Raw genomic sequence first — 20389 nt, 5'->3', positions numbered from 1 at the left:
ATCTTTATTCCTCAAGAATAAGATGCCATGCCAATATGAGAGTTATTAAAAATCATTTTATGAAAAATACTACCTGCACTAATAGAAACCAAACCTGTATTTCATTGTATTATGTTTGGTTAACAGTGTGGCAGCAATTTGTTTTTCAGGTTTTTCAGTATGTGCTTTTATGACCTACAAATCAAGTGTATTACAAATGGTTGTTTGGCTTTTTTAAAAGATGAAGAATTATATGGCAATTAAAAATTTTAATTTCTTACACTGTTTTGTTAGAGATTTTGTGAACGTTAATTTCAACTTACTGTTTTTTTCTTGGATTTTATACTAAGAAAGTTCAAGAAATTTTACTAGATCAGGATGCAGGGAATTTTTAGAAATACTTCTTTGCAAAGATAGTTATTCTAAATATATAAGGATGTGGGGACCTCTGGTGGCTTAGTTTATTTTTCCATCTTAAAAAACAACTATGCAAAATAGAGAGCCACACACAGAATTCCAATGGGAAGGACTTCAGAGATCATTTAGTTAAATGTTTTCATTTGACAAGAGAAGGCACTGAGGCTCCTAAAGGCTAAATGACTTTTCCAGGATCACACGGCAGATCTCAAGCAGCAACCCAGTCCAAGAACTCTTTCTGCAGCTTGCAGCTGCCCCCTTAGAGAGGAAATAATCAGATAAATGTGAAAAGTAAAAATGTCCTATAGCACATTATTCTATAATTCCATACATTTTCTCTTAAAAATGCCACTTGCATCCATGTCATCCTCCACATCCTCACTCCCTCTACTCAAGGTCTTATTGTCTCTCCCACGATTGCAGCTGCTTCCAGACATTCTCCCCACTCTTAGTCTCTTCTTTGATGCATCCACTCCTTACTGCTGAAGTTACCACTCAAAAACTTGGACCTGGTCATGTCATTCCCTTGCTTAAATGTCACCTCTGAGATACCAATGCTCACAGGTTTCTTAATATGATTGACAAGACGTGAAAACAGGTCCATTTGGGAAAAAAAATGGTATTTTCAACTACTTCTAGTTACATTCTTTATTTATCAAATGGAAGTGGTGGGATTTACCTCAAGGAATTGTTTAGAGAGTTAATCATATAAAGCCCCTAATATAAGATACCCGGCACACAGTAGATGTTTAATGGATGGTAACTCTTATTGGTGGATTTAGCTCATTGTTTCATAAATTTCTACCCTACTGAATGGAGAGCTTCTTGAGGGCAGGGACTTTGTTGTCATGTTTTTTAGGGCTTAGTGCAGCACCTGAGCACCTATTTTGGGGAAAAATTAATGAAATAAAATAATGTATGTAAAACACCTAGCATGATGCCTGGTTTCTAGTTATAATTCAATAAACAGTAACTATTGGCAAAAATCTCACTTATCCTTAAAAAGCCACCATCAGGTATTAGTTCTTCTGTAGAGCACCCTTAACCGAATTAGCTTTCTTGTGTGCACTCTCTCCCTAGGCACCACCTTCCTCTTTGGCTGCATTTCCTTGGCCCCTGACAAAATTAATCCTTTCCTACCTCTTGCTCTCATACTCCAGGAAGGATGGTTAGTGGAGAAAATAGGGTTTTTTTGAATCTGACAAATCTTGGGCTGAATTCTGGCCATGTGACTTGTATGCCTTTAGGTAAGTTAATTAAGCTATTGAGCCCCATCTATAATTGGGGGCAATAGAGGTAATGACACTTAGCATATGGGGTTATTAATGTGTTGTTCTATCTTATTAAAATATTGATCTTCTTTAGAGCAGGCAATAGGTTCCTACTAATCTTGCCTGGTATATAGTAGGTGCTGAAAAATATGTAATAACTTGAATATGGCACTAAAACCTTGTTAATGTTAGAAAACCATAAATAAAAACAAGAACAATACAATTGAGGCATCACAGAACATCAAGTGGAGAAAAAATACAATTAAAAATGCTAAAGCAAAAAATGATGGTAAGCAAAAAGCTGTAAAGCCAATACTAAGATTTTTTTTAAAAAGCAGAATAAATGACTAAACAAAGTTCAACCAAATAGTAAAAATATGGTTGACATTAGAATAAATAGAGAAGATGAAAGACAAAAAGAAAAGAAAAAAAAAGTTCACATAAAGGGATGGGAGTAGTTGAAAATGCAGCTCGAGGAGAAAGATTTTAGTAGCTATAGCTTTACACTTCCAGAATTCCAGACACTGGCTTGTTTCACCCTCACAGTCACCAGGGAAGTAGTGATCATAGCCCTCTTTTTAGAGTTGAGGAGATGGTTCAGCAAAGTTAAAAGACATACTAGTTAACACACAAGCAGACCCAGGGCTTAGAAACAGATCTCCTGAATCTAAGCCCAGTGTCCCATTACCTCATATAAGCTATGTTCTAGAAAGGTAGATGCTTTAATATATTGATAATGTATAAATTAATTTACTTGGCATTTAATGTCTTAGGCTTAAGACATTGTTATAGAAAGGTATATTTGTCTTTCAGTTTATGCCAGTTCAAGTACCAAATGATGAAGAAAAAAATGATCCTGTCCTTTTTGCTAATAAAGTCCGGAATGTAATGGCAGAGTAAGTGTCTATATTTGATTATAATTTGTAAATAATTTGAAAATTATTTGTACATGTTGTTTAACTCGTTTTAGGGATTTTTTTTTAACCCCTGAAGGCCTCGTTCCCCAACTCATTTTGATACATAAAATAATGTGCCCAGGGATGAGGTCAGTATAACAATCTATAAATATTTTCCCCAGCTGCATACCACAAATAAGGAAATATGTCTTTACTGGAAAGACTGGGGAGGGTTCAGTAACCAGAAAAGACCAGTCAGTGCCTTGCACAGGGTGGATTCTCCTAAGCTGGCCCGCCACTGTCAAATGAGCCTTGTGATGATCTCAGTGGTTCCTGACGTGGCCCACCTTCTATTCCTTCGACCTTCATATAGCTGCCCAAGGCTGAGTGTTTCTAAGGTGTTACTGACTGTAGCACCAAAAAGGAGAAAGTTTGCCATGTAAAAAGATGCATAGAAGAGGGAAAAAGTCACCTCTTCATGGATGGCTATAAATTAGGATTTAGAAACTATAAAACATAAGGTTAATATTTTCCTGCATATAAGAGAGTTGTAACTGGCCATTATTCTGACTAGATAAATCAACCCCTATCTTGTAATGAAAGAATGTTTTATACTATACCACCACCCAAGCAGCCTCAGAGCCTTCCAGGTGTGCACCCTCTTCCCACATACCACCTCCGTCATTCCCAGTAGTAAGTTTGGAGCTAATAGACCAGCAGTGTTTATTCTCTTAGTAAAAATTCAATGAGAACTCTGAATGTAGCTATATGTTTTATTCTAATATATGTATCTTAATATTTTTCTGCAGAATAACTATTTTCAAAATAGAATAAATGTTTGGCAAAAAATTTGCTATTAAGTGTATAAATATGTGGTTGTTTTATCTAGTTTCTAGATCAGCTACAAAGTTAGTTTTTATGTTGTTTTCTTCTCTTCCTTTCTTATGTTTTCATGTCAGCTTATATCCAAAAGGTAGAAAGCAAGATAATTATCAGAAATTGAGAGAACTGGGCCGGGCGCGGTGGCTCACACTTGTAATCTCAGCACTTTGTGAGGCCAAGGTGGGCGGATCACAAGGTCAGGAGTTCGAGACCAGCCTGCCAACATGGTGAAACCCAATCTCTATTAAAAATACAAAAACTAGCCAGGCATTGTGGCATGCACCTGTAATCCCAGCTGCTCAGGAGGCTGAGGCAGGAGAATTGCTGGAACCTGGGAGGCGGAAGTTGCAGTGAGCTGAGTTTTCATGCCACTGTACTCCAGCCTGGGCAACGAGCGAAACTCCGTCTCAAAAAAGAAAAAAAAAAAAAAATGAGAGAACTTATATCAGATATTTTGGCTTCCCAAATTGTGCTTAGAAACAAGAGAAGGGATTTGTTTAGACAGCCTTTTTCTGAATTCAAAGGTGTGGAGGTAATAATGACTTGTGATAAAGAGTAAGAAAGACCTTGATTAGCTGCACAACCTTGGACAAGTCTCCTCCAAATCCCCTTCTCCTCACATGTGAAATGGGAGTTAAAATCATTGCCTTGTCTTTCTCATGGTTTTGATTATTAAGAGACTCAAGTAGGAAAATATATGATAAAAGCATTTGAAAACACAAGTACTGTGGTAAGCCCTCAACTTATTTAACATTATCCTTACATCAACTCTATGGTACAAGTAAGAAAGCTGACTCAGGGAGGTGAGTAGTTTGCCCAAAGTCACATTAGGTAGTGACTGTCTGGGCTAGAACTCAAATCCACATTTCCTGTTACCAATGCCCAAGCTCTTAACTATTATACTATACCATTTATTATTCTAAGTCCCAAAATATTTTAAAATTTAATTTTACATCTTATATATTCTTATACCAAAACACTTATTAACCAAAGAGCTTAGAAAAAAATATTTTAGACAGAAAAATTTGTTGTTGTTGTTGTTGTTTTGAGACAGAGTCTTGTTCTATCACTCAGGCTGGAGCGTAATGGAGCGATCTTGGCTCACTGCAACCTACACCTCCTGGGTTCAAGTGATTCTCCTGCCTCAGCCTCCCGAGTAGCTGGGATTACAGGTGCCCACCATCATGCCCAGCTAATTTTTGTATTTTTAGTAGAGACGGGGTTTCGCGATGTTGGCCAGGCTGGTCTCGAACTCCTGACCTCAGGTGATCCGCCTGCCTTGGCCTCCCAAAGTACTGGTATTACTGGCTTGAGCCACCGCACCCAGCTGAAAAAAATGTTTTATTCTGATTGTATTCATTCAAAATTTAATGTTTCTAGCAATGATTCAACAAAATCTAATACAGTTTAAAGACATAATTTTATGATTTTCACTGAATATTTGTGAATAAAAATTTAGTGAAGAGGAATCTTTATCTCATGTACTGCATGTTTTTTTTGTTTTTGTTTTTGTTTTTTGGTATTCAGTGTTTTTCCAGTTCCTATAAATATGTATTTTTTTTCAAATTTAATTCACTATCATTTAATCTGTGTGTAGTGAAGTAGGAACTAGGAGCTATACTTTCACTTAAGGATGGAGGATGTTTAGGTTTAGAAGAAATATTAACTTATCAATTTGCTTCAGTATTTTTGGAAGATTGCTATGTAGCAAGAAGGTGATCTCTAGCTATAAAAGATGAAAAACATAGATAGCTAGCAATTTGGATAGACTGTTTACTTACACTATATACAAATGCCATTTATATGTTTTTTTTATTTTATTTATTTTTTGATATGGGGTCTCCCTCTGTCACCCAGGCTAGAGTGCAGTGGTGCAATCTCAGCTCACTGCAACCTCTGCCTCCTAGGTTCAAGCGGTTCCCCTGCCTCAGCCTGCTGAGTAGCTGAGACTACAGGTGTGCCACCATCATGCCCGCGTAATTTTTGTATTTTTAGTAGAGATGGGGTTTCGCCATGTTGTCCAGGCTGGTCTCAAACTTCTGGCCTCAAGTGATCTGCCTGTCTTGGCCTCCCAAAGTGCTGGGATTACAGGCGTGAGGCACTGCGTTCGGCTCCATTTATCTGTTTAAACAGTACCCTCCACAGGCATTCTCTTTTTGTCCTTACAGTAACCATTTGGAATAAGGACAATATTCATTCCTATGCACAGATGAGAAAAGTGAGGCTTCATCCACAGCTGGTAAAAAACTCCACTAGGACTCGAACCTAAGTCTTCTAATTACTTTCGATGAGACTGAAGGCAACTATTATCATTATAGTTAAAACACAAAACAAAACTTATCAGCAACACAGACAGAAGCATGTAGATATAAGGAGATTAACCTGATCCTTAGTAAGTCTGCAAAGAAATGGAGAAACATGTCTCTTTGTCAAGAAAAGCGAGAGTTACTGGTTTAAAAAGTAGTAAATACTTTTTCATTTGCTGTTGTTTGGAACCAGTTAAAGCCTAATGAAATATGATTACTTTTTTTTTAAAAAAAAATGAATTTTAGTTTGCTTCTTAATACTTTCAGAGCTCTGGGAATACCAGTAACAGATCATACCTACGAAGATTGCAGATTGATGATTTCAGCAGGACAGCTAACATTGCCTATGGAAGCTGGGCTGGTGGAATTTACTAAAATTAGCCGGAAATTGAAGTAAGTGTATTTTAAAATGACTGTACTTTCATAAAGTTGTTCAAAGGGGATCTGAAATCCTATCTGTTTATTTTCTCCTGCTCTAGTTCCCACTTGGTGTTTATTAGGAAAGTCGGAGATGTGAATTTATCTCACATTTTATTCATCTACTTTTGCTTTTTCAAGAACAGTTAACTCAGAGAGATGTGCATTGGCCACAGGAGGAGACCAAGGGATAATAAATATGGATCCACACAGATCTGCCTCCTTCTTCAGAGGGAGTTAGTGACTCAGAGAAGTTAGTCCTGCCACCTTCTTACAAGGACAGCATCATTAGATGATACTGGCATGTGGTAGTCAAAACTTCACATGTGAAACATGAATTGATTTGTATAGTTGCAATTCTTACCATCACTGAATATTAAATACTTGCCCTAGATCTACCTTTTTTTCTGGATACCTATTTTTTAAAAAAGGCAAAAATTCTTCTTTGTGCTCTTATGATCTAGTTTAAACCATTGAGAACTTTCTTGTTGAGCTATTTGCTGTAAAAGGTATAACCCTCAACCTCCCTCTACCCTTATTGCAGTTAATTCTGTTCTCAACCCTATCTGGAATTTGCAGAATTTATTAACATCCTGTCTATGAAGGAGATGAAGAACCAGTTACTATATGAAAGTTCAGTATTAAAGTATAATATTTTGATAACTGGTATAGAAAATATTATTTATATCGTAAGATAAAAATGTTTTGCTTTTGTTTGCGTATTATGGTCACAGTGTTCTGTAGATTTAAAAAGTTTAGATAGTCACTGAAATTGGGCTAAGAAGTATGTGTTAGCTCATTTGTTTAATTCAACAAAGCAGAAATAGGGTATGATGTAAGCTACAGTACATTTTCCAGTGTTTTATCACAGTGGTTTTTCATAACTAATCTTGGAGGACATGTGTATAGTCTAATGAATCCCCCTATCATAACGTTTTGTGAAATATGAATTCATTATCAGCCTGAAAGCTTCTTGAAAGCAAGAATTGTTATTTCACCTTTAAAAACTTAGTAACGTGCTATGGACTCACTAAGTAATGTTTAGATTTAAAATACTTGCTTTCTTATTTTCTTCTCATGAATAATTTATTATTCCACTACAATGTTCTTCTTTTTATTTACTTTTCTTTCCCTGAGATATTTAAGATAATTGTCAGTTATATAAGTATCCTTTAAAAGATTAAATGCCTGCATATATGTTCAATATGTGCTTTTAAATACCTATTTTATTCTCCTTTACAAATTTAACACTTAAAATATTTTTCTCTCAGATACATTAGTAAAATAATGCCCATAAAATGTCCATGTGAATTGTAAAGGGCTAATAACATGTATCTATAATTCTTTGTGTGTTTAGATTAGATTGGGATGGTGTTCGTAAGCAATTGGATGAATATGCATCTATCGCGAGTTCCTCAAAAGGAGGAAGAATTGGAATTGACGAATTCGCCAAGTATTTAAAGTTGCCTGTTTCAGATGTCTTGAGACAACTTTTTGCACTCTTTGACAGGGTATGTTAAAATTTAATCTTTCACATTTTTACTCTGTCAGTCCTACAGTGAATAAATCAATATGGTAGACAATTTGAAAAACTTGATAGGTCAGTGTTAGAAGAATCAAGGCTGAGCCTATGGTTTAATTGCATGATTTTGTTTTTTTCTCCTTCATAGCAATATTAATAATTGTGTGTGTGTATTGTAACATTTATTATAGTGTCGTATATAATATATGTATCTATTATTTTAGTGTAATATAATATAATATAATATATCTATTATTTTAAATACCAGGTCAGAAATAAATATTGTGGCCATATAACCACATTTGTGGTATGGAATTGAAAGAGTTTATATAATTGGCAGAAATTTTAAAATTTATATCAAAACTCATGTATTGATGACATGCGTGTTAGAATTTTATTCTGAAGGTTTTAGACTTCCACAAACCTGGATGAAGACCAAATAGATTTTTATTTTCAAGTGACGTTTTGTAACAAAGATTTTAATTAAAATCTGGCCATTTTCCATTATATTGGGGATACAGTTTGCTGCTTATGAATATTTAAGTACATGCAATTAGATAACTGAATTGTCAAAAAGTTTCCCTAGGAAAACTGTATCATGACTTCAGGTTTTCTATTTTTTAATTTGTATTTTAATATATAAAATTGATAGTATACAGAAATTAGCCAGGCATAGTAGTGCACAGCTGTAATCCCACCTACTCAGGAGGCTGAGGTGGGAAGATCACTTGAGCCCAGAAGGCGGAGGTTGCAGTGAGCCAAGATCATGCCACTGCATTCCAGCCTGGGCAACAGAGCAAGACCCTATTCTCAAAAAAAAAAAAAAATTGATAGTAAAATGCACTCTTTTGGTTACAGTTCTATGAGTTCTAACAAATGCACAGAAGCATGTAACTACCACTGCATTCAAGATACACAACAGTTGAAAAAATATATATATTTTCTTGCAGTTATTCCATTTGTAGTCAAGCCCTTCCCCCAGTTTTAAGTCCTGGCAGCCACTGATCTGTTCTCCATCTCTATAGTTTATCTTTTTCCAGATGCCATATAAATGGAATCATACAGTATATAGTTTTTTTGAGTATGGCTTCTTTCACTGAGTATAATGCATTTGAGATCCAGGCATGGTGTTTTATAGATCAATAATTAATTCCCTTTCACTGCTGAGTAGTATTCAATTGTATGGATGTACCATAGTTACTTTATTCCCTAGTTGAGGCAATTTGGTTTGTGTACAGTTGGGGACAAATATGACTATAGCTGTCATTCTAAGCATTTGTGTATAGGTTATTATATAAATGTAGGTTTTCCTTTCATTTCACTTGGGTAAATACTTAAGAGTAAGAACCCTTTATTTTATCTTATCTGAGAATTAGCTTATTTTGCATTCATTCTGAAGGATATTTTTGTTGTACAGGCAGGTCTTGGAGATGTTTAGGGTTTGGTTCTAGACCACTGCAATAAAGGGAGTATCACAATAAAGTGAGCCATATGCAGTTTTTGGTTTCCCAGTACATAGAAAAGTTTATTTATAATATAGAGTAGTCTAGTGAGTATGCAATAGCATTATGTCTAAATAAACAATGTATATACCTTATTTTAGAAATACTTCACTGCTAAAAAATGTGAGCAATCATCTGAGGCTTCAGCAACTTGTAATCTTCTTACTGATGGATTGTCTTGCCTCAATGTTGATGCCTGCTGACTCATCAGGATGGTAGTTGGCTGAAGGCTGGGCTGGTTGTGGTACTTTAAATAAATAAGACAACAGTGAAGTTTGCTGCATTAATAGACTCTTCCTTTCATGAAAGATTTCTTTGTAGGCTGGGTGCAGTGGCTCATGCCTGTAATCCCAGCAGTTTGGGAGGCCAAGGTGGGTGGATCTCCTGAGGTCATGAGTTTGAGACCATCTTAACCAATATGGTGAAACCCTGTCTCTACTAAAAATACAAAATTAGCTGGGCATGGTGGTACTTGCCTGTAATCCCAACTACTTGGGAGGCTGAGACAGGATAATTGCTTGAACCTGGGAGGCAGAGGTTGCAATGGGCCGAGATCATGCCATTGCACTTCAGCTGGGGCAACAAGAGCGAAACTCCATCTCAAAAAAAAAAGTTTTTTTGTAGTATTCGATGCCATTTTATAACATTTTACCACTGTAGAACTTCTTTCAAAATTTCGGTCAGTTCTCTCAAGCCCTGTCATTGCTTTATCAACTAAGTTCATGTAATAGTCTAAATTAATTGTTGTCATTTTAACAATGTTCACAGCATCTTTATCAGGAGTAGTTTACATTGCAAGAAACCACTTTCTTTGCTCATCCATAAGAAGCATCTTATCCATTCAAGTTTTATCAAGAAATTGCAGCAATTCAGTCACATCTTCAGGCTCCATTTTTAATTCCAGCTCTCTTGCTATTTCTACATCTGCAGTTACTTCCTCCACTGAGGTCTTGAACCCCTCAAAGTCATCCATAAGGGTTGCAATTGGCTTCTTCCAAACTCCTGTTAATATTGATATTTTGACTGTTCTTAATGGCTTCTAGAATGCTGAATCTTTCCCAAAAGGTTTTCAATTTACTTTGCCCAAATCCATCAGAAGAATCGCTAGCTATGGCAGTTATAGCCTTATAGCATTTCTTATGGCAGTTATAGCCTTATAGCATTTCTTAATAAGGCTTCAAAGTCGAAATTACTCCTTGATCTATGGGTGGCAGAATGGATATTGTGTTAGCAGGCATGAAAACAACATTAGCCTCCTTCTATATCTCCATCAGAGCTCTTGGGTAACTAGGTGCATTCTCAATGAGCAGTAATATTTTGAAAGGAATCTTTTTTCTGAGCAGTAGGTCTCAACAATGTTCTTAAAATAATCTTTAAATCATCCTATGAACAAATGTGCAGTCATCCAGGCTTTGTTGTTCCATTTATAGAACACAGACAGAGTAGATTTAACATAATTTTTAAGGGCCTTTGGATTTTCAGAATGGCAAATGAGCATTGGCTTCAACTTAAAGCCACCCACTGTATTAGCCCCTAACAAAAGGATCAGCCTGTCTTTTGAAGCCTTGAAGCCAGGCATTGATTTCTCTCTAGCTATGAAAGTCGTAGATGGCATTTTCTTTCATTAAAAGGCCATTTCATCTATGTTGAAAATCTTCATCAATTATGTTAGCTAGATTTTCTGGATAACTTGCTGCAGCTTCTCCATCAGCACTTGCTGCTGTACCTTGTACTTTTATGTTATGGAGACAACTTCTTTTCTTAACCTCATGAACCAACCTCTCCTAGCTTCAATCTTTTCTTCTGTAGCTCCCTCACCTCTCTCAGCCTTCACAGAATTGAAGAGAGTTAGAGCCTTATTCTGGATTAGGCTTTGGCTTAACAAAATGTTGTGGCTTTGACCTTCTATCCAGACTATTCAAACTTTCTTCATAACAGCAATAAGACTGTTTCACCATCTTATCATTTGTGTGTTCACTGGGGTAGCACTTTTAATTTTCAAGAACTTTCCTTTGCATTCACAGCTCGGCTGTTTGATGCAAGAGACCTAGCTTATGGCCTGTCTGGGCTTTTGACATGCCTTCCTCACTAAGCTTAATCATTTCTAGCTTTTGATGTAAAGTAAGAAATGTGCAACCATTTCTTTTACCTGAACACTTAGAGGCCATCGTGGGGTTGTTACTTGGCCTAATTTCAGTATTGTTGTGTCCAAGGAACAGGGAGGACCAAGGAGAGGGAACAAGACTGGGAATGGCCAGTCAGTTCATGGAACAATCAGAACACACACATTTATCAATTAAGTTTGCCATCTTACATGGGCAGAGTTTGTAGTGCTCCAAAATAATTATAAAACAGCATCAAAGATTGCTAATTATATATCACCATAGCAGATATAATAATAACAAAATTTTTTGAAATATTAGGAGAATTATCAACACATGACACAAAGACATGAAGTGAGCAGGTGCTGTTGGAAAAATGGCACTGATGGACTTGCTCATGCAGGGTTGTTACACATCTTCAAATTGTTACAAAAAATACATTATCTTTGAAGTTCAGTAAAGCAAAGAACAATAACATGAGATAAGCCTGTATATAAAATTCTGAGTGGACTGTTCTTTTCTTTCAACAGTTTAATAATGTCCTACTTTAAGTTGCCTCCATGGTTTTGCAGCCCTACTAGTTGTTCTTCAAGTTTTGACTTTCCTCACCAATCCTCCTCCTATGCTATTTTGTCCAGAGGTAGTTGCTTTTTGTATTTTGTTCAAAGTTTCCAGTTATAGTTGAGAATGATACACTGGCTAAATTTTCCATCCATCTTGGCATGTAACAAAAGTTCCAGCTTTATATTTACTATTGGGAAAAAAAAGTAGTTTGTAAAGAAAACATTACTTGATGACCAAAATAACCAGGGCTTTTTTCTTTTTTCCCAGAGCACAGTACATTCTTCTAATGACTTATTCTGTGACCTCATAGATGAACTATTCTTTAACAAGATGCTGTTAAGCCACCTTCTTTTAGGTGTAGTGCCTGGACCTCTCTTCTGGGCTTGCATGCAGCATACAAATAATCTGTTTTCATGTATTAAATACTAATGTATGACTGCAGCAGTATTACTAAAAAGTGCAATGAAGATTTAGGGGAAGAAATAAGTAAATTATTGTTTGTTTGTTTGTTTTTTTCTTGAGACTGAGTATCACTCTATCTCCCAGGCTGTAGCTCAGTGGCATGATCTCAGCTCACTGCAACCTCTGCCTCCCAGGTCTAAGTGATTCCCCTGCCTCAGCCTCCCAAGTAGCTGGGATTACAGGCATGCACTCCTACACCTGGCTAATTTTTACATTTCTAGTAGAGACAAGACTTCACCATGTTGTTCAGGCTGGTCTTGAACTCCTGACCTCAGGTGATCTGCCCACCTTGGCCTCCCAAAGTGCTGGGATTACAGGCATGAGTTACTGCACTGGCCACAAGTAAATTATTGGATGTAACTGTGCAAGTTGGAAAATTAGAGGTACCTTTTTACTTGTATGATTACTAATATTTCTAAGATTTATATAGAATTTTCCACTATGTTTTTGGAAACCATGCGAGTAATTTTAAATAACATTTCTATATATATGAAACTAGTAATGGGAAAGAATATGGCAGGGACCTACAAACCAGGACAGGAGGCAGGGAAATAGGAAGGGACATGAAACAGGGACAAAGGACGAAGTTTATAGCGTATCTTAGACATTGTGCTCATAAGGAGTTTTAATCAAAATTAAAAATAATATCTGTAGAGCTTTCCCTGTCCTTCAGGTGTCAAACTATTATAGCTAGCAGTTACAGAACTGCTATGACACCATTTCTGTCTTTTGATGATTGATGATACCTGCCAACACCCTCATTGTTTGTACAGCACTGTTGAGTATAGGAAGATTTGAGTGGGGAAGGGGATATAAACCAAAGATTAAAATAACTGCCAGCTAGCTGATTGACTAACTCAGACTAGAGAGAACAATTGGCCCAGGCAGTTGGAAGACTGGTGAGCCTTTGTAGCTTATTTGGTTACCACAGTTTTGCATGAACTGATTTGGTAGGCTGACATATTATTTTATAATCGTGGGGTTTTTTTGGTTGTTTGTTTGTTTTACTTCTTTGTATGATATGTCTGAGGTTTAGATATAAACCATAACTGTTCTTCAAAACACTTTTCTTTTGATCTCCAACATACTGGAAGGTAGAGAAAATAGTCTGGAGAATTAATGATTAATGCATTTTCACCTTTCTTTCCTTCCTTTTTCCTCTCTCTCTCTCTCTCTTCCTCTCTCTCTCTTTCTGTTCTGAACACACCTGAATGTCTGTGCCTGTGAAGATTTACTTTGTTTTGAGAAGTTCAATTGTGCAATTGATGCCACACCTTATACACATACCCACTTTCCATGCTAGGCTTGTTTTCTCAGTCTCTGTAAGTGATTTAGTAGAGGGACGTTTGATGGGAAAGGCAAGAAATTTCAGCAGCTCCATAGCTTGTTTCTCTCAGGGTGGTTTATCTTGCTAAACTAAGTGCACAATGGGAGGAAAGGGAGGAAGGATGGGAAAGAGAAAAGGTAAGGTGTCCCTGTTGCTCTTTCAGCAGGTAGAAATTCCTGCAGTGGAAAATGCTCCCATACGCCCTTCCCATATTCCCTTCCCACTTTATCCTCCTTTCTCCCTTTCTTCTTTTTTTTTTTTCTCATCTTTTCTCAAGTCTAATGCTGTTGTGGTTGGCATTTAGGGGATGGAGGGAAAACCTCAATATCTCTCCACCACTCCCTTACTTTTTCTTCCCACCTGCATTCTTGGTTAGTCTGCAAAAACTTCATAATATTTTTTGTCTCAATTTATCCTACAAAAATATGCTATTAGCTCCTTCTAACATGTCTTTAGATTCTCAGATATTTGATGGCAGACAATTTGAAGGTCCAACAGAAATGTGGTATTCATGATCTAAAGCATGGCATAGTTCACTAGTTTGGGATAATTTCCTTTGGAAGGTCTCATATCTTGGAAAAACAAAAAAGACCCTTTTCAACTTTAGGTTTAAGTTAGCTTCTTTATTTTCGTGAATGTGTTCTTAACTCTGGTTCAGAGGTTCATTGGGGATTAGTTAAATGTCCAGATGAGTGAGAGCTAAGGGCTTAAACAATGGTTTAAAACAGTGGCTTCTCAACATTTTGTATGTTTATAATTCAGATTAAGAGTAGATGTTATGCCAGCACACTTGAAGGGATTCAAAGACACTTAACAAGATTAGGAAAGTTTTACAGTGGCTAAATCAGAATTAATTATAATACAATCATTTTTACAGTTATAACAATGTCTTGCAATGTCCATAGCAACATCATTCTTCATTTCATCCTCCTTCAGCATGGTGTTATTCAGCAGTTGTGTGCTGCCCTGGCAGCAGTATCTTCTGTACCTATAAAACAGTTCTCACATATTTGTGTAAGCACATAATTTTTTTTGCAAGCTTGCCAATATACCATATTATCTGCCTCTTACCTCCTACCACAAGCAAGTCATGTCTCTTCCACACTACATCTCAAGATGCATTCATCTTAATTTTCTATCTAACACTGTCACCATACTCACTAGCAGCAAAGCTGTATTTCAGTCAGGAAACTTTTTCTGCAAAGGACCAGATAGAAAATATTTTTGACTTTGCAGACCATATGGTGTCTGTTACAACTATTCATTTCCACTATTATAGTGCAGAAATGGCCATAAAAATACATAGATGAATGGCATGACTGTGTCCCAATAAAACTTTATTTACAAAACAGGCACCAGATTGGATTTGCCCCTCCAGCTGTAGTTCGCTGGTCCCTACTGTATTTCCTAAGCTGATGAAAACAAAGCATGCTTGTAGGTTTAAGAACTGGATTGAAGGATTACTATAAGTCACTATAAGTCTGACTTATAGTGACTGTTATTAATTCGTGGGTATTCTACATCTGATTTAAAGGGATCACTAAGACTCTTTATTATTGACTAATCTGTCTAGCTCTTGTAACTATCCTCCCATAGTTGTAAGTAGTGGTGTATCATTCATCTTCACAGATGAGAGGAAAAGAGTGAGGAAATTGATTTCTAATTCTCAGCTGTAGCCTGGCATGAGCTCACTTTCTCTTTTTACCAACACCATTATATGCATCATAGATTATTCCTTAGGAAAATTTAGATAGATAGTTATGATTTCCATTCTGTAAAAAATTTAACAACGGTCATGATTTTTCCCATTTCTGCCTCCTAACAAGTACTTAGTTCTTCTGGCATTACTATGTACTTTGTTTAAATATTAGACAGGAAAAGTTTGTGTATACTTTAGCACTTTGGCAATCCAGCCTTCTTGGCTATTGTAAATTTCTGTAGATGTTTTATTACTGTTTCACATTATGTGGAATGAATGTGTTTCTTTATTCCAAGTTTTTCCTGTCTGCCCTGTTCTTGTTCTTGGTATTAGTTCATGTGTTAAATCTTGAGTGCCAATAATAACAAACATTCTTGCCTGCTCCTTCCTGTTAGAGAAGGTAGGGTGCTGTAGTGTGCAGGTTTTCTGCTCATGCTGAGAGTTAGGACAGGGCACTTAGGTGGCTTAAATGACTGGAAATAAACAGTGAAGTCTTCTATCTTTTAAGTTTCCAGTTAAGGTTTTATATGTAATATAGTATTTCATAATTCACATGAAAAGAACATTTTGATTCTAATCCCAGTTAATCAGGATTTGCTATATGAATTCTACTCCACAACTTATATGATATAGTTTACAAAAAAAAAAAAAGGCTATAACTTTCTGGGTGGGACACATAAACTTTTCTATTCAGTTACATGCCTTGAAAGTTTGGTTCTATATGTCTGAGTATTTCCCTATTCAATTCTCAGGTTCACTTAGTTCCTCCATTTAGTCCGTCATAGTATTTCCTATGTCCGAGTGTAGTTAACTAAAATGTCCATTTAGACATGAGAATTATATGCTTTACTTTTGGCTTCTCAGTGCAAGTATACTTGGGAGATGCATAGAGGAAACAGAAAGGAGACTGTAAAATTAAAATGTAAGTTTTTAAACTAGAGCAAGGTAGTAATTACTGGCCTCCTCCAAGAGCACAAGGAAGTAAAGAACAAGGTTTTGTAAAGAGAAAATTGTGTCATATCAATTCAATTTCCCTCTATGACAGAGTGACAGTCCAAGATGATAAGGAAAATGAAATAGATTTCATCTATATGGACTCTAGAAAGGCTTTTGATTTCATCCAACATGACATTCTTATCAACAAATTAGGAAGGTCTGGTCCAGATCATGTTGCAGTTAGATGAAAGCCTGACTTGACAGAAAGGCTTCATCTAAAGTGGGAGTTGTGATTCCTTCTGTTATTCTAGATGAGGTTCAGTTCCCCTTGGAATTCTGTTTGGAAAGCAACATACTTAATAGGTTTCAGTCACCAGACAATATGTCAAAGTGGGAATAAGGGTAAGTGAGCATGTCTTTAAAAGTTGTGGAACCAGACCGAGATAAAGAAAGATTAAATTAAATTAATATATAGCATAAAAATGTCTAGGCGCCAGAAGGAAACTAAATACAAGAATGATGTTGCTGTCACAAATCTAGATTCACAGAATTGTAGAGCTAAACAGACATTTGGATATCAAATTGCCTATCTTCTTTATTTTGCAGAAGATTGCCAGCTCAAGAGAGGAAGTTACATGCCCAAGGCCACACAGCTGGTTAATTGCAGGACTGGGACTAGAATTCCTAGTTTGGTATTCTTTTTTACTACAAACTGTCACTATTGACTTTTAAAAAAATAATTCTCTTGAGGCATATTTTACATATCATAACTCGCCCAAGTATACAATTCAATAATTTTTTTTGTGAATTTACCAAGTTGTGCAGTCATCAACTTTCAAGCAGTTTTAGAACATTCCCATCACCCCAGTATGATTTTTTATGTCATTAACTGTTAGTTCCTGTCACCTAGTTATCCCCTAGCCCTAGGCAACCACCAATCAACTTTCTATCTCTATAGATTTGCCTTTTCTGGACATTTTATATAAATGGAATCCTATAATGTATGTCTTTTGTGTCTGGCATCTTTCACTTAGCATAATGTTTTAAGGTTCATCTATCTTGTAGCATATATCAGTCATGATTTTATTGCTGAATTGTATTCTTTTATGTGGATATATCATATTTTGCTTATCTGTTCACCAGTTGGTGAACATTTAGGTTGCTTCCACTTTTGGACTATTTTGAATAATGTTTTAAATAACATTGTGTCTCAGTGTGTACTTTTTAAGTCTAATAACTTGGTTCCCCAAATTGGGACTAAATTATCCATCAGATGTGGCTTCTTCCCCTCCTACACTTTTTTTTTTTTTTTGCAGATATGGATGGTAGAGTTCCCACAGACAGAAATTAAGGTTGCTATTAATGTTCTAATAAATAGCCATAGGGGATTAAATCATCCAGAGGAGAAAAAGCTTGTTAATCTAATAATAGTCTTTTATTCTATGATGGCTTATGAGAAATTGTTAGCCAAATGCCCTCCATCTTCACAGAAAATAAATGAGAAGAATTGAATTTAAACCACAGCAAAAAAACACTTCAGACGGGCACAAGGAGGCACATTTTATGTGACAGTCGATATTATCAAGTTAATTTGCAATATTATAAAAACAAAGTTCATGTAATTTTCTCTGAGAGAAGCTTGTATGAATGTGTTTAAATCTGTCTAAAGCCAGATGGCCCCTTGTGATTCCCTAAAAGGAAGACAGTTCTTCTGTGATACTTTTGCTGAGTAGTTAAAGAAGACATTTGGCTTTTGGTGTTCACAGAGGCCATTTCATTGTGCCTATGAGAAATAAAATCAGTTGTTGGAAAGTTTTATACAAACCACTCAGTGTGGCAGAAGACAGGACATTGCTCTCATGTCCTGGACAGAGCGATGTCCCCTCGCTACTATTCTCTCCCTAATAATAGCTAGAATAATCATTATTCAATTCTAGAATTACATAATTTCCAAAGTAATTTCACATCTAATCTCCTTTTGACTTTACATTTGAGCTGTCAGTAGTTTCTACAATTATTTGTGAGAGAGACTCTGCCACATAGCAGTCAAAGCCCTTTCCAATTTGATTCCATCTTATTGATCTCTCTTTATCTCTCATCACTCCTAGCAATAGAGTCTCATTACATTGTACTGTTCACCATCTCTTGAATACCTCATATCCTTTAGCTCCTCTGTATTTTTGCTAGACTGTCCTTTTATATATCCCTTATCTATTTGGAGAACTCTGACTCAGTCTCTAGTCAGGTCTACACATGATCTCTTCTATAGGTAAATGTTCTCCTTTCCTTTGCCTCAGTGGAATTCACTGATTCCTTTTTGCGTGCCCATACTGGTTTGGTATCATAGGACAGTGCACTAGCTACATGACCTTGGATAACTAGCTTAACTTTTCTTGAATTTTTCTTACCTTATCTGAAATACATTTGTATCTTCCAGAGGAATTCAATCAAACCTAGGCTCTAAAACATATTACATACAAATACAATAGATTAGTATTAATAGTAGAAATGTGAACATAGACTTCATATTATAATTGTAACAGTTTCCTATAGTTCTACTTGATTCTTGAGCACAGCCATCCTGCTTTATTCACCTCTGTAACCTAAGTACTGAGCCCAAGTCCTGATACATAATAAATCAGATTGAATCATTTAAAGTAAGCAAGGGAGATATTATTATTATCATTTTGTAGATTTGAAATTGAGACCCCAAATGCTAAGTAATATAATGACTTAATCATTAAGTCCTAGCTACTTTTCCCCAAGTTCACCAATAGAACTTCCAACAACCTCTGGAGGATTTGTACTCTGACTATAACTAGTATTAAAGGTAGGATTTCTCAAAGTATTATCTGGGCTACCTGTTGCAGACTGACTTCTGAAGATGCTTATTAAAAATATAAAATCAAATCTCAAAAATACAATGTTGGGGGGGGGGAGGGGTGGAAAGCCAGACACATAAAACCTGAAATGAAAGAGAAGACATTGCTACCAATTTTACAGAAATAAAAAGGATGGTGAGTAAGTACTATGAACAACTGTATGCAACAGATTGCATAAGCTAGATGAAATTGTCAAATTCCTACACAAACTACCAAGACTGAATCATGAAGAAGTAAAATATATGAATAGACCTATAATTAGCAAAGATATTGAATCAGTAACCAAAAACCTCCCAACAAAGAAAAGCCCAGGACCAGTTGGCTTCACTGGAAAATTCCACCAAACATTGAAAGAAGAACTAACACCAGTTCTTTTCAAACTCTTCCAAATAATTAAAGAAGAGGGAATACTTTCTGATTCATTCCATGAGGCCAAAGTCAGATAAAAACACTAGGAGAGAAGAAAATCACAGAACAATATGCTGTATGAACATGGATGCAAAAGTCAACAAAATACTGTCTAACAGAATTCAATAGCACATTAAACAGAATTCAACAGCCAAAGTCAGATAAAAACACTAGGAGACAAGAAAACCACAGAACAATATGCCATATGAACATGGATGCAAAAGTCAACAAAATACTAGCAAACAATTCAACAGCACATTAAAAGTATTATATACCATGATAAAGTGGGATTTATTCCTGGAATGCAAGATAGTTCAGTATATGAAAATCAATTAATGTAACACAGCATATTCTCAGAATGAAGGGGAAAAATCATATGATCATCTCAACGGATGCAGAAAATGCATTTGACAATATTCAGTACTCTTCCCTGATAAAATCACACAACAAACTAGAAGGAAAATGCCCCAACATAATAAACACCATATATGAAAAGTTGATAGCTAACATTATGTGCAGTGATGAAAGACTGAAAGCTTTTCCTCTAAGATCAGGAATAAGACTAGGATGCCACTCTCATGCTTCTACCAACATGGTATTGGAAATCATCACCAGAACAGTTAGGCAAGAAAAAGAAGTAAGAGGCATATGAATTAGAAAGGAAGAAGTAAAATTATCTCTGTTAACAAATGATATGATCTTATTTGTAGAAAACCCTAAAGATCCCCCCTCACACATACAAAAAACAGAACTAATTAAGGGACTTAGCAACGTTACAGGATATGAAGTCAACACACAAAAATCAGTTGCATTTTAT

At 36.0% G+C, this 20389-nt stretch overlaps 1 protein-coding gene across 2 annotated transcripts in view; it reads left to right on the top strand.

The window, feature by feature from the left end:
- Nucleotides 1-20389, top strand: part of LPCAT2 (lysophosphatidylcholine acyltransferase 2) — a 77550-nt gene that overhangs the window by 36155 nt on the left and 21006 nt on the right. The window contains exons 9-12 of one of the 2 annotated variants that reach the window (XM_050775069.1): nucleotides 2481-2563; nucleotides 6019-6144; nucleotides 7526-7679; nucleotides 16889-19206. In XM_050775069.1, coding sequence (XP_050631026.1) covers nucleotides 2481-2563; nucleotides 6019-6144; nucleotides 7526-7679; nucleotides 16889-17014 — 489 coding nt within the window. In that variant the 3' untranslated portion in view covers nucleotides 17015-19206. Of the gene's footprint in view, nucleotides 1-2480; nucleotides 2564-6018; nucleotides 6145-7525; nucleotides 7680-16888; nucleotides 19207-20389 lie in introns of those variants that run through there. The other variant, XM_050775068.1, reaches the window with a different exon arrangement.

Source organism: Macaca thibetana, chromosome 20 (genome assembly GCF_024542745.1).
Source record: "Macaca thibetana thibetana isolate TM-01 chromosome 20, ASM2454274v1, whole genome shotgun sequence".
Classification (NCBI taxonomy): Eukaryota; Metazoa; Chordata; class Mammalia; order Primates; family Cercopithecidae; genus Macaca; species Macaca thibetana.
Note: the sequence above shows the minus strand (reverse complement) of the source record. Positions and strands in the feature narration are given on the sequence as shown.